The sequence below is a fragment of the Perca flavescens genome, chromosome 8, assembly GCF_004354835.1.
Source record: "Perca flavescens isolate YP-PL-M2 chromosome 8, PFLA_1.0, whole genome shotgun sequence".
Classification (NCBI taxonomy): domain Eukaryota; kingdom Metazoa; phylum Chordata; class Actinopteri; order Perciformes; family Percidae; genus Perca; species Perca flavescens.
Genome location: NC_041338.1, coordinates 1,921,730 through 1,937,193, shown reverse-complemented (window position 1 = coordinate 1,937,193; position 15,464 = coordinate 1,921,730). Strand labels below are relative to the sequence as shown.

The 15,464-nt window shown below is 41.4% G+C and overlaps 1 protein-coding gene across 5 annotated transcripts in view; it reads right to left on the bottom strand.

The window, feature by feature from the left end:
• The window catches only part of ripor1 (RHO family interacting cell polarization regulator 1), an 84,854-nt gene that overhangs the window by 5,760 nt on the left and 63,630 nt on the right, over positions 1–15,464 (bottom strand). For all 5 annotated transcript variants that reach the window (XM_028586242.1, XM_028586241.1, XM_028586244.1 and 2 more), the window contains 10 exons: positions 15,323–15,366; positions 14,950–15,075; positions 14,546–14,694; positions 13,999–14,131; positions 10,367–10,492; positions 9,600–9,772; positions 8,317–9,001; positions 6,225–6,361; positions 2,668–2,779; positions 647–782 (listed from right to left, as the gene is read on the bottom strand). In XM_028586242.1, coding sequence (XP_028442043.1) covers positions 647–782; positions 2,668–2,779; positions 6,225–6,361; positions 8,317–9,001; positions 9,600–9,772; positions 10,367–10,492; positions 13,999–14,131; positions 14,546–14,694; positions 14,950–15,075; positions 15,323–15,366 — 1,821 coding nt within the window. The remainder of the gene's footprint in view (positions 1–646; positions 783–2,667; positions 2,780–6,224; positions 6,362–8,316; positions 9,002–9,599; positions 9,773–10,366; positions 10,493–13,998; positions 14,132–14,545; positions 14,695–14,949; positions 15,076–15,322; positions 15,367–15,464) is intronic.

Sequence of the window (15,464 nt, the reverse complement as noted above, 5' to 3'; positions counted from 1 at the left end):
GACAGCGTTTAATTGCTGTAATATAATGGTGAGCCAAAAGCAGTTGCGGAGTGGTTACACTTCCTCTGAGACAGACAGGCACAACGGCGTTCTCTATGCCCTGGGGACAGACTGACAGGCTGGACTCCGTTTCTTTGGGTAGGGCAAGGAAACTTTATTTCTATAGCACATTTCAGCAACAAGGCAATTCAAAGTGCTTTACATAAAACATAATAGAGCAATTAAATGAAATAAGATACAAATTAACAATTATTTTATTTAATAGGTTGTAGGGACTGGTTTGGGAGGGGAGAGGGAGGGGTTTTATTTTGTATGGCGTGTAAAATCTTCTAAATAAATAACAAAATGTTCTAAGTAATGAATTTGTTTTTGCTATTACAGAGGGAAAGTACCAAAAAAAAAAAAAAAAAAAAAAAACCTTACTATGCACTGATGTGAATTTGATCTCTAGGTGGGTCATCTACGGAGGTCACTGAACACAGAGCGACACCATCTATTTGATACATTTCTGGACAACCGTCATTGAACACATGGAGGGCTCAGTGGAAAGTGATTGATGATCTGACGGCTCTTCTGCATATGACAGTGATGGCTGAATGTAATATTGAGACAAACCCAGAGTATAGGCCCAGATACCAGAGCTTACCTTCAGCAGGATGTCTGAAGCGTCTCGGGTTGTCCTTGGCGATGCGTCGGATGATCTCGAGGACTCGAGCCTCTCTCAGCAGTCGGTCCAAGGCGTACATCTCTCCGCACCGCAGCGGACCAAACATACCCAGACACTGCACACATAACGTCATATATCACTTTACACAAAAACATCTTCAAAACAGCTTTGACACAACAGTAAATCTTAACTGAACTAAACACTAATCTGCTTCTCTGCAGCCAACCTCTAACAAGATGGATAGAATGCAATTTTGGTGATTATATGGTATGTTTATCAGAGAACTGACCAATCTTGTTGTTCCACAGAAAATATACCTTTAGGGGCAACCTCTAGCTCACCCATTAAGAGCGTGCGCCTGATGTGGGCCGAGTCCTTTGCAGCGGCCCGGGTTTGAGTCCAACCTACAGCTTTTTGCTGCGTTTCATCCCCCATCTCTCTCCCACCTTTCCTGTCTATCCACTATCACTATCAAATGGGGGGAAAAGCCCCAAAAAAATAATCTTAAAGAAAAGAAAGAAAATATATCTTTACTGCTTCATCATTTAGTTTTACAACCAGTAGGCCATTTACAAATCCGTCTGCTACTTCAGCACCACGGACAGCACCATGGTTTTATCCATAGAAATAAAATTGATTGAAAGGCCATTGAACTGTTTGCTGTGGTCATTTGATTAGAACAAAACAAAATGGCACGTTGTCATGATGACAACACGTCAGTGGGGTCATAAATTGTGTCGCAGCTTGCTGGAGGAGAGCGGTCCAGCGCAGCTCGGAAAATGTTCACCAGACCCGAGTGAGGGGGAGGGACAGTTAGACGCAGCGGCAATGGATCAGCAGACAGTTAGACCCAACCCACCATTACTGCAAAACCTCACCACTTCCTTCAATTTATACGGAAGTTAATACAATGCGACAATTTGATGACTTTCTTTTTTTTCAATGCCGACAGCAATGCCACAATAAGAACCACTGATGGCAGAAGGGTACTTTGCAACAACAGTTTGAGTTTCTCAGCGTTTACGAGGTACAATTGAATGCACTATTAGCTTAACAAGTTGCACATGGATGCGCCATGTGCGCATCCATGTGCAGTCCACATGCTTTATCTTCGTTGTTTGTTTCTATAGCAAAATGTGGCCACACGGTGACTTCAGAGAAGCAGGAGGATATTCCAGATCTGTTGTTATCTGTTATCTCCGACTCCGGCAGTAGCCATGGTGTCTGGAAAAGTGCAGCTGCAGGCTACCGCTAAGCTAACATTACCCTGTGTCTTTAGCTGCATGCTACCAGCCGGTAAGCTATGCTGTCTGTTTTTCTCTTTCTTCGGACATGCGCAAGTAGGCAGGGCTGGAGAAAGAAAGAAATACTGGGGAGTTGACGATCCTGGATTTGATTCCGATCCAAAATCAAAATTGAAAGCTCATTTCAAAAATTGACACCCCTAGTATCTATCACCACAATTATGACTGCTTCATGTTGTATTACAACTATGACTTTTTAATAAGCGAAGTAGAGAAACTATGACTACCATCATATCACAAACACTGTAACAACTAGAACTGCTTCTGCTACTTTTTAAAGGATGTATTACTTTGATTTGTTGATTTCCACTGGTTAAAAAGACATTAACTTTCTTTAGAAAAGTAATGCCAACCACTACTAATACTTCAAACAATCACGCTAGATAATCCAGATTTACTATGTACTTGTAGAATTAAAAAAGAATACTTTAACTTCAATACTTAAAAACAGCCGTTTTAAAGTATTTATTCAACTACTACAGCCTAACCTGCTTCTTCAGGACCGAACTTCAAATTGAAATTGTGTAGATGCTAAATAAAATGACTTTAGTCCGGTATTCCTCTATAAGGTGCTGCTTATGTCCAAGATAGTTTGGCATAACAAGCATGTCTGCTCAGCTGGAACCTAACTGTGTCACATCATGCATCTATTTGAGTGTGGGAAATGAGTCGAGGACAGTGTTTTGGGTGGCCTACCAACAGCTGTGTGCTGCAGTTCTTCAGGTGGACCACTAGGGAGCAGTCTAAAGTGGTGCAGCCTGTGGTGAGGGGGGTGGAGGGGTTATCCCAGCCTCTGTCCTGCAGAGACCTACAGACACACAAGAGCAATCTTTAATGACGTCCACAGAGTTATGGGAGGCTTCTATCAACACTGTTAGTGTCAGGGGTCACTTTAGTTCACTTAATTAGTTCTTTTGTGTCCCTCAGTGGGAACATAGCCAAATACAGACACAAAATAAAACAGGCAACACATCATCAATAAGCAATATATAAAAGTGTTACAGTGGTACAAAAAAGTGAATATACCGTATTGACCCGAATATAAGACAACGCCCCCTTTTCAAGACTCAATTTTTGGAAAAAGACTTAATTGTTGTTGTGTTGTTTATATATGTTGGGGATGTGTATTGGTGTTTAAAATTCTAGACCCCAAATACAAGACAACCTTACGTTCAGATATATTCATAGGGAAAAGAACACCGTCCTACATTAAGTTTATTTGGGTTTACGTGTAAGGAAAGGTGCTATACAAATAAAATTGATATTGAAACTATATTCGGGTCATTACGGTATTATTATGTAAGGTAGCTGGCTGGCCAAGAGCAGTCTGCAGCTCTGTCCCCAAGGGCAGCAGCACCTTTACTCCTGACGTTTCTTGATAAACTCTCCTTTGAAATATGTATGAAAGTGTGGACTGCTGTCTACTCCTCACCCAGACTGTGTACTGAAACCGTATTACATTGTTTTTAGTCATGGCTCTAGGGATGGCAATATCTGTCTGTCTGTCCACTGCTCTAGTAGTCTCTTAGGCTGGGTACACACGGGATGCGTCGCACGAGCGTGTCAGCTGCGTGGCGTGTCCGTTTATATTTGGGCTCCCATGGTAACAGGTTAGAGCTTACACACTGCCTGCGTGACATGCCTGCTAGAAATAGAACCGACGCCTATTTTTCATGCGACACGCAAGCGTGTTGGAAGCGTTTACAGGCAAAATAGAACAGGAAAAGATATTTATATGTCATTTAGACACAAATACATATTAATAAATGACATGTTGATGTTTGAAAGTCTCTAGGTTTTGATATAAATGTAGATATAAATGTAATAAAAAAAAATAAAATAACATTGTACCTGTCAATACAGAACGAAATATTCTGTAGCCTATTTTGCCGTCAATAATACTGCAGACGTTGTCTTTGCTGTAATCAAATCAGTATATATTTATGTTTAACATGGTATTATAGTATTTCACTATCGAATCTCAATACTTCTAAAATCATAATAACTGAAAATCACAATACAAATCCAATCAGCACCCATGTATCGGGAAAGAATCAAATCGGGACAAAAGCAGATCGGCCCAGCCCTACTAGCTAATATTAAATATTTGACCATATTCATGTTTAGAAAAGTATTTTCATTGCAAATATTTTTTTGATTTCTGCAACTAGGCTGCTTTGTGTTTGAACTGATAAATCAACCATAAAAATGGTCAAATGAAATGCTTACCGGTGATGAAATGATCCCATAAACTGGATTAGTATCTGTATCAGTCACATTGTTTAATAGATCAGGCATGAATGACTAATGCAGAATCAATGCATGGTTCATAAAGCAGAGGTTCTCAATATTTTTTCAGCCAAGGACCCCTTACAAGATAGAGAATATACCAGGGGTCCCTCATGGATGTCCCCTAGCCCATTTCTTTACAGTTCTATAGTCTTACTTATGTGAAAGAACAACACAAGAGAAATGTATTAGAACAATTTTAGACATGTATCAAACACATTGGCAGATTCCAAGAGTTATAGATTTGTTGGATTAGAACGTAATGTAGATCATTATTTGATATAGATTTTTATGGGAGCACCAGGGATTGTTTCCCAGCGTGCTCACTGATCTCACAGCTGCAAAGAGCAGTTTCTTCCACAGAGCAGTCCGTCTGTGGTATAGTGATGCTCCAGCACAGCTCCACTAGATGGCAGCAAGACACTTCCACAACAATGAGATTCTTCAACAACAGGAGCTAGACCAGAGGGCTATTTCACAAAACCTAGAGAGTGGATTAAGCCGGGATTTCACAGTTATCCTGGGTGACTTAAGCCTTGACTCAGTTTCACGAAAGCAGAGGCACCTAAGTTACCATGGAGATTTATTCTGTGCAACTAGCATGCTCCTGACCAGGCTAACAGCCAGGCTAACAACTAGCCTGCTCCTGACCGGGCTAACAGCCAGGCTAACAGCTAGCCTGCTCCTGACCAGGCTAACCGCAGGATGTATTCATCCTGGAGACTTTTCTGTTCACTCAGCAGTGGTTTCACCTTATTGTTATCAGCCCGTATTAAAATAACTGTTGCTGTTCAGTTAAATACTGTTATTATTTAAGTTTGTGACCATTCTTTTTCATAATTAGTCATTGTTACTGTTATATTGCTGTATGAAGACTGCTGTTCATATTGCTGTTAGAAGTTTGATTAATATATTCTGGCAGTTGTTGAGATAATTAGAAAAGGCTGATAAAGTTGCAAATGTGTTTTAAATGAAGTCAGTGATGAAGGGCAGTATATAAAGTGCTATACTACATGTGTGTTTCTATAATAGTGCTAACAACGGCTGACTGGACAGAGACCAATACTATATCTTTTTAGATGATTTATTTTTCTATTTTTTAACAATAAAGGATCATGTAAATTACTCTTGCATGTGCTTTTTATCTGCCATTCTTAGCACACAATTTGTGATCTGTCCATTAAACTGGGACTATAATTTGAGAGGATTGTACAATTATATAAACCTATCCCAAATTATAGTCTTAATTCACTGGACCAGTAACTATATAGTGTAGACTACTGTACATTCATGTAACAACAGGGAGAGGACACCCCAATGGTTCTGACCTTATATTTTGCCTGGGGGGGAAATAACTGATGAATATACTCTGTTACAGTCATGTTTACAGTGTGCATTGAGTTTATCACTTAATTATCTTCATAGTTTCTAGATTTTGAGAGTCCAATTTTCAGCGTCTTTTTTTTCTTCTATGTCTATATATACACGAGGAAGCAAAGCATATTTGGGAAGAAGCAAACTCGCTATAATAAAATGGCGAAATTGTGTGACAGACAATAGCAAACGGAATGAAGGATAGTCTAAAAATATACATTTAAGAACCACTTTTAATCCAAAATATACAACTGTTAATGCGTGCAAATTATTAGTAGCACAACGGTTACAGTTCAGAGCCGTGGTCACATAACGTCTAATTTTAGGCTTCTTACACATTCAGTCAGTCTGCGATCGTCTGCCATGCTTTCTCTCGCTGTTTCATCACAGCGGCCGTGTTTCTTTTTTACAAATAACGTGTTTCACTTCATCATACTTCCATAAGAAGCTGCTGCTCACTATGTATAAAGTATGAACAATGCGTTTTCTCCATTTCAGCATCAGTAAATCTGTGATCAACCTTGTGGTCTGTTAAGGAAAGCTGTGAACGCGCATCTATCCAAATGACTTAACCCTGTGTCAGCACTGACCTGATGTTTCTACTCCTCTGGTCGCCCTTCTCCTCCTCTTCCTCCTCCCAGTCCGATGTGTTGAGGAAGTCGAAGCTGCCCAGCGCCGTTTCCACGGTAAGGCTGGCCATGCTGGGTGAGTGGCTGTGCCTGCCGCCCTGCATGCACACACGCACAGACACACACACACACAGACACACACACACACACACAGACACACACACACACACACACACACACACACACACACACACACACACACACACACAAAATAGTCCAATTGTCAGATATGTCTTTAGATGTATAGATGCACAAAGAGCATACAAAGACTTCCACAAACTTGGTTCCACCTTAAATTTGTTCTTTGAAGAATTGTGACCAAGATATGAAGTAAGCCTGACATTTGACAGCATAAAAATAAACATTTCACTACTGTGTTTTACTGATACTGATTTGTCTGTGATAGCCAATGTTGGATGATTATATAAATCAGGCTATAATTACTTATGACAGGAACATTTTCGACAGCAACCTCACTCTTGAACCTCTTAGCAACCAAATCACCAGAACTGCCTTCCTCCACCTTAAACACGTTGCCCGTCTCCGCCCATCACTCCTTGTCTGCTGCGGAAACTCTGATCCACGCATTCATGACAGAATCGACTACTGCAATAGTTAATCTGCCAAAGCCCTAAATAAACTTCTATAGTCATTTCCTTTGAGTGACTTTGAATGAGATTAGAATAATCTGGTTGCTGTCTTCATGTGATTGGAGAGACCTGGATATCCCACCCACCTGATCTCTGCATCTCTGTGATGGGAACTGGAATTATCAAAGTTTGACCCTCTAAGGACGAAAGACGCACCGGCAAGTCCAAACAATGTTTGACAACACTTCTACTCAAAAAGCGATATTACAAAATTTAATTTTAGTAAGTAAATGTAGCAAGCTAAGCTACAGCAACATGGCAAAAGTAGTTGCACCGGAGCCATTTTTTTTTATGCAGCCATAGAGCTGGGCATTATGGAGAAAATCAAATACCACAATATTTTTGACCAAATACATTGATGTCAATGTTGCGGCGATATTGTAGGGTTTGACTATTGGTGCTTTCACAAAATATTAACACAGTGAGAGTTTTGATAAATAATCACCAATAATGTTGATATAATGACTCAGTGGGTAAAGGCAAATAATAAAACCGCTATAACAGTCTAGTCTAGTTTAGAAAATGACATCACTTTACCGTTATGTAGCCTGAAAAAACATGAAAAGACAACACTGATTTCATATCCCGATATTACAATATCCATGTACAGTAACACAATATATAATATCAATATAGAGCCCAGTGCTATAAAGCCATGTACATTACATACACGTCTGTGTTTGGCTGTGGCAGCATAAAGCTCTGCTGTGCTTGAGCTTCACACTACTTAATCAATACAAGACATAAGCTACCTTTAGGAAACAGCGACACTATTGAGAAGTAGTTAAACTAGTGACACTACTGCCCAACACAGCTTGCAATACAAGTGCAGTGACACCGTCGGCATGAGTTGCTAATGTAGGCTACCAGTTTATTTTTTACTTTTATTTATTCAGGGAAAGTTCACTGAGAGGAAGTCTCTTCAAGAACGCCCTGATCACATTCAAACAGTTACACATTCATACCCTATCAGGGTTTCTCCCAGAAAAGTTGTTCAGCCCGGCAGCATTAATGTAGAGCCCAACAGTTTCTGGATAATCATGGACGGAATCATGAAATTGAGAATTTAAAAAAGCTAAAAGACCGCTTTCAAAGAGCCCTATGTTAAATCAGTGCTAAAAGCTAACAGGAGATTTATAAATATAGACGTCTAAGTTTCCAACCGAGCCACCCCGCTGTGACTTTAGTTTAAAAAATTAATTCCCAGTGGCTTAGTCCTGGTGGTGGGAAACTTAGGCCCGGTGGGGAACCCTGCCTATAATATTTTTAAATTTGTCAGAAGGTGTGAAAGTGACAAATGCCGGTTTAATCGGTTAGCATAAATTTGAACAGGTTTGCCTCATACACTGGACCGATAAAACCAGAAATCGACCCAACTCTACTCACGCTTGCTCCATCTTTACCTTGAGTGTAACCTGCAGCAGCTTCAGCTCTTGCTCCAGGAGTTGTAACTCGGGGAACTGTCCTCTGTAATCATCCAGAGAGGAAACGACCGCTGCCAGGGCGTCTTCTAGCCCGCTGTCCACCAGAACACCTTCCTCTTCGGACACACCATCTGGCATCTCCTCATCCTCCACCGACACCCGCTGGGCTACATACGTCTCATCCCCGCTCTCTGGGCGTGTGTTGCACTCTCGCTCTGTGTGTGTGTTCATTTGTGATGGAGTGTTAGGGTCCACTGCTTCGGTCCCGGGGGAGGAGGATGTTCGGACAGGGCTGGATGTGTCCCGCTGCTTCCTGTGTTGACGTTGATCTGGGACAATGTCGCCTGTTGGGTTTTCCTCTACGAAGCCGAGCCTGGTCGGCAACAGGTCCGCAGCAGCAGAGGCGGGCGGCTCAGGAGTTCTGCTGAGCATCTCCATTTCAATGTCAGTGATGGAGAGCCCAGAGGCCAAAGACATCACCTCTCCGGACTCTGCGGACCTGTCCACCATCACGACGCCATCAGCACTGCTTTCGCTGATGTGGCTCAGAGAGCGCGAGTAGCTGCGCGAGGCATGGCTGTTGGTCACCACCGCAGGCACTGCGGTGTCCTCTTCCTTGCTGTCAGGTTTGGTCTTAACACTGACTTTCTCCTTCTCCTCTTCCCTGTAAATCGATTCATTTTATTATTGACAGAGCACCAGCATGCAGCATCCCTGTGGTTATGGGCAAATAGCAAGTAATCAGTCAACAATTATTATTTTTTAAAGGTCCAATATCATGCTAATTTTCAGGTTCATACTTGGGTTTCTACTAGAACCTGTTTACACGCTTTAATGTTCAAAAAACATTTTTCTCATCCGGTCTGTCTGAATATACCTGTATTGACCCTCTGTCTGAAACGTTTTAGCGCCTGTTTCTTTAAGCCACCCTCCTAAAAAAGCCCAGTCTGCTCTGATTGGTCAATGTTTGTGGGTCCGAGTCTCTGCTCAGTCATTGCAGCCGGCGAATGACTGTAACGGCACTGTAGCGCCACTTTCTACCTATATACAGCACATAGTATAGTTGTGACACAGCATACAGAAGTCTTGCTTCGGCTTGTTTAAAGGCACAGTTTTTGAATAGGGGCTGTGTGTATTTCTCTGATTGAGCGTTTAGATACTTTCACAGTATTTATATAGCACCTCCACCTGCTTTTTAATGAAAGAAGTCATGGAAATCTTACTTTTTACAAAATGGGACAGCAACCAAAATCAAACCCTACCTGTTGCTGTGTGCTTGGTGTGTGGACGCGTTGGGAGCCTCACTGACGGTGCTGACTCTGTAGGGAGAGTTTGGAGTTAAGGACGAGGAGTCTCTGGGGCAAAATGAGATGTCGGGCTGTGGGGAGGAACTTCCGCTTACAGCCGGCTGGATGTCTGGTGTCACCACCACTGCCTAGAGAGTGAGATACAGTAACAACAAAGTCAATAACTTCAGTTGTTAGAAGAGAAAAAAGGTCCGGAGTGCTCGGACATTTGAACAAATAACGAAGGTGCTCTTTGAAAGGGAACACATAAGTCAAAAAAATAGAAAGGTCCAAGGCAGTCTGCTGGCAAATGTTTAAAAGAATGCTGCCTGAGAGGCATCGCTCCAGAGAGGCCTTCCGAGCAAAAGTCCCCCTGAGAACCGTGACTGTTTGCACTTATAAACAGGGAGAGATCAAAGCTTGAGGAAATGTCATTTCTTTGTTCAAAGTGAAAAAACAAAAGCATAGATGCCTAAATTAGAGGGCGTAGTTTGGTTAGACTGTCAGGGACGACTGCATGGATCACCATGCACAGCAAGCAGAGACATTAAAAAGGTACCGACAGGTTTCAGCAGGAAAAATAGTTTGATTGCCAGAGTGTCCCTTCCACTGTCGATCTAGCTTACAAACCAATCCTTAGAAAAGATAATGACACAGTGATAAACAGAGCAGAGAGCTAGACAGAATCATAATGGCACAAGACTGCAGACCATCAATCAGGTTTAGTGTCTGTTGTGCGTTACCTTTGGATGCGTAGAGTTGCGTAGCCCTCCGACAGAAAGCCGAGGACTGGAGGAGTCGTCAGAAGACTCCGATGAATTGGACCAAGCTGTTCCATTCTCTAACTCGTCATGGCGGCGGAGCATGTTCTACAAGACAACAGCACTGTTTTAAAGGTCGGGCCGATGTAAGAGGAGTTGGATATAGACCAGTGGTGGAAGAAGTATTCAGATCCAGTTCTAATACCTCACAGTACAAAAACTCTGTTACAAGTAAAAGTCTTGCATTGAAAATGTTACTCGTTAGTGAAAAATGTTAGTAAAAGTGTGTAAGTATCATCAGGAAAATGTACTTAAACTATTAAAAGTAAAAAGTACTCAATGCGGAAACATCCTCCCATTGTAGTGTGTGTAAAGGATCCAACCAGTTGTGTGTTTAATGGTCTCATCATCTCAGCTGGACTTGTAGCCGTTATATTGTTGGCTAGTTTACTTTAGAATCAAACATCAGATTTTATAAACTACATGTGTTCTGTGTGCAGAAATCTGAATGTGTAAAGTAACTAGTAACTAAAGCTGTAACAGATGAATGTAGTGGAGTAAAAAGTCCAATATTTCTCTTTGAAATATAGCGGAGTAGAAGTAGAAAGTGGCATGAAAAGAAAAGACTCAAGTAAAGTACAAGTACCTAAACATCTGGACTGAAGTACAGTACTGGAGTAAATGTACTTAGTAACATTCCACTACTGATATAGAGAGAATGACCACCTATCACACAATAGTGTGTTCCAGATGGTAAAGAAAAGGTTGTTTGAGGAAATTTGTCGTCGAAATGTTTATGCTGGAATAAACAACTGATTATCCATTGCTCAGTACTTCTGTGCAGCATCTCCACTTGTAATGCAGGCTACACTATGTTTTCATTTTGAAGCGGCATTTTGAGACATAAACTATCTTCACCCACACAGGAGTTTTAGCTCCAGTAGCAGAACTAGTCTCTGTCCATATTAACACGTCTGACAAGGAATATCACATGACCATTCACACTGGGCATGTGCCTGTCGGTGTAAACAGGCAGGCACAGTCTGATGACAACAGTCTGATGTTACTCTGCAGCTGAAAATCATGGATGTAGAAGTTGAAAATACAAAAAATTCTTTGGAGAAAGAACAACATAAATTATGCATCAACATACATCATCATCTCTCTCTCTCTCTCATCAGGGCCCGCCCCCTCCTTTGCTCGCGGTCTGTCAGCTGCTCACATTGTTCGCCTTCTTTTAAAATATTAGAAACACTAATGTGGTGTTGCTCCATGATTTCTCAGACCAGAAGTGTCAACGACTTTCCCTCAGATATTCTGTCCAATAGACAGCGACTGTTTCCACCATATGACGTGTGTTTACAATGTTTGGTGTTTGACAAAGTGCAATGTGAACGCAAACCCAACCAAATGTGAAATGCAACAATGTTGTGAAACTCACAAATACAGAAAATATATGATTCTGGAATAGACCGTAGGGAGAGCTGGTTTAACCTGTAACTCCATTATGCTTTTCATTATTACAAATCCTGGAGAGTACTACAAAAACAGAAAACTGAAGGCCTCACTTCTATTCTGGATCCAGGCCACGGGCTGCAACAGACTGACAGCTAGCAGGCTAATACTGGCTGCAGCTTCAGAGAGTCACATAACAATCCAGCTGGCTGGTTCACACAGTTCACACACGTCATCCCTATTAACAAGTTTCACTGTGTATGACTCTGGATTCTTCCGCTTTGCTGATCAGTCACATATCGCACGCTGTCAACAACAATCCTTATGGAAATCTGTTGATTAGGTTCAACTGGATCATGGCGACAGCTTCTGCAGACTCAGGGTGCTTCAGATTAAAACAATCACAGTCATTAATTATCTTCCGTTCATAGAATAGGTAGTGTTCAGCTCTGCTTTGTTCCCTTCTATTCTGCTTCAGTGGCCACATTTGTAGAAAACTGAGCAAACGGCACAAGAACAACCGACTGGAAGGTGATCCTTGAGGTCAACAATGCCACAGTAAGTGGACACACTCCAAAATGTATGTCAATGTGAAGTTTCAGAGAGTGTCCCCTATTAACCTTTTCTCCTTTATAACTGCAATACTACCTAATAACAGTTCACGAACTGACGATGGCATGTCCTTTGAGACCCTATAAGGTTCAAAGTCCTAGCTCGGAGTGCGCGATCACGGAAGGCTTGTATCACACGCGCCGACAGTTTTGTTGTCATTACTTAGAATTCCTCATGGGGGAGACAGAAATGTAAAATTTAAAAAATAAAGGTTTTGTTGCATGTTGAAAGAAAAATAGGCTATACAATGTACTTCCCAACTGCTATGTCTGTGGGTCTCAGTTATGGGTCAGTTATGGGACACATGGCACTATAGACTATGGAGCACTGGTGGGTTAAATCAGCCGTCCTACACAGCTGATATAGCCTGTATGTATGCAGATCTTCAGTTTGACCAAACATTACAGCAGCAGATTTCCAGTTACTGCTCTCAAACTAATCTGAGAATCAGTGAAATCCGCTGGAGAGCAGAGAGTTTGGAAACCTTGCATACATGAAGCCATACACAAACAAACTGTTCTACCGTTCTAGGTTTCTACCATCATTACAGTCACTAGTCACTACACCACTGGGCTCTGTGCTCCTACATTCTCCAGGGGGTTCTACTCCGTGAGGACTTACTGCGGTGGGCTGTGCCGTCGGTGAGTTGTCACTACAGGGACAGCTCTGGCTAAGTGTGTCTCTGAAGATGTCCAGCAGCGGCCAGTGCTGCCGCCTGGTCACACTCCGAGGTAGAGACTGCACGTCAACGTGGCAGCAGGTGGAACAAAGGGCAACGGAGACGTTAGGCACCACGGGCTGGGATTTCTGTCCCGTTCTCTGTGAGTATACGGCCAGTTCCACACATGAATCGGATACATTCTATGATGAGAAGGATTTTGCTTCTTGTTTTCACCTGAATTACCTTTTTTCAGAAATCTAAAAAGACTTAAGTAAAAAAAGGTCACAAACAAACTAAATCCATTAGTCTATGAAGAAAAAAGTCTGTTATTAGTCAGTTGTCTGCTCCTCTTGCATTTAGGGGTTTTATACATTATAATAATCAAACATAAGGGTAGTGAACATTGCACAAAATGCCAGAAATCAGCAACTTTAAGCTAAATATTCCAGTATCACTCTTTGAAAAAAGCATCAGTCAAACGTTTCTCTGGAGAGAACAAGGGTCAAAGAGAGTAGAGCTGCAAAGAGGAATCGATTAGTTGTCAACTATTAAATTAATTGCCAGCTATTTGAGTCTTTTTTTTTGTTGAAAAAAAGTTAAACTTGTGTGATGTCAGCTTGTTAAATGCGAATGTTCTAGTGTCTTCTCTCCTCTGTGACAGTAAACTGAATATCTTTGAGTTGTGGACAAAACGAGACATTTGAGGACGTCATATTGGACTTTGGGAAACACTGATCCACATTTTTCACTATTTTCTGACATCAAAAGAGATCAAACAACTAACTAATCCATTCATCCAGAAAATAATCAATAGATGAATCAACAATGACAATAATTGTTAGTTGCAGCCATAAACGAGAGGCGACTAGAACACAGAAGAACTCACATAGAAGGCTTGTTCACGTAAAGAGGGCGTGTCAGGCGGACTCTGGTTGAAGATGGTTGAGAGTCTCTTACTGACGGTCGGAGCCTTGTTGACGCTGCTTGCCACTGAGCCCTGGTCATCTTTATCAAATGGACTGGGACAGTGGGCGGAGGGGAGAATTGTTCATGAATAAGACTGTAAATTGACAACAATACAGTAGGGCTGATGGATAATGGGAAAAAATCCTTATCAATTGATCCCGATTATTTAACATGATTTGTCATTGACTTTTGGAAAGATGTTACAACTATTGAATTAAAAAAAAAAAACAGTGAAACAATAAAAACACCCAGAACTGTGAAATTTCCCTTCATACTTTTCCCGTTTGAACTTTTTTTTGTTCTTTCTCATTCAGAACACAAGACAAAATGACAGTTTACTTGCAAAACGTAATATGCAAAATTATCATTTTTTATTTTGTTTTTGTGATGGTCAGGAGCCAACATCGTAATTACGATTCAAATTTCTAATCATTGCAGAGCCCTACAGCATGGCTGGCCAAACTTACTTCCAGGTGACTTCGAGGCTCAGCTTAATAGTCCCGAGGTCATTAATATCCACGGCAACCGTCTGGGGGAGTGCAGCAAACAGGTCCTTAGTCTCACAGGAAACACTTCCTACAACCACGTGATTGGCTAAGCTCTTCAGCTCTGTCACCTAGGAGACCACAGAAATATAGTTTGAACACGCTGCCTTCAACAATCCCCTTTGTGTCAGTCATTCGGGTTGAGCCCTTTATACTGTTAAACTCCATCAGTAGAGGTAGTAACATTAGTGTCCCCACTGGAAGAACGTAGACTCGTTTGAATGGAAGTTCTACCTTAGGTCAGAGCTGAGTCAATGAAAGAGTTCTGCAGCATGAGTATAGATACATGTAAATTCAAAAAGGGTGAGATGTTGGGAGGGACTGACCTTCACAGAGAGGAACTCACTGACGAGCGGCAAAAACACCATCTCTTCACTGTCCCACACCTGTTTGGCATTCATCTCTATTCGGCCACGCAGCTTCCACCGCTGCCGACCGTACTTCATAAAGATCTGCACAGACACACAACATAAATAGACATAGAATGGACATAAAAACTGGGGATAGCATGCCATATTAATGGAAAACCAAACACAACTGACACAGACAGTCAGAGGCAGATTCAAGAAAACATGTAGTATGTTAATTTTCTGTATGTCTTATTGAGAAATTATCTTTATTTATATGTTCTATTATTATTTGTATTGTAATTTGTGTTCCTAACACATACACACTAATTTTCCAGACAGACAGACTAACCTCATACTGGTCCCCAGCACACAATCTAGCAAATCCAGCCAGACCTGAAAGACAAAGATCAGTTTCTCATAAGACACACTGGGAATGGATTTAAGACATTGATTTTAATCCCATCTGGGGTGCGTATGCAAGTTATTTTTCA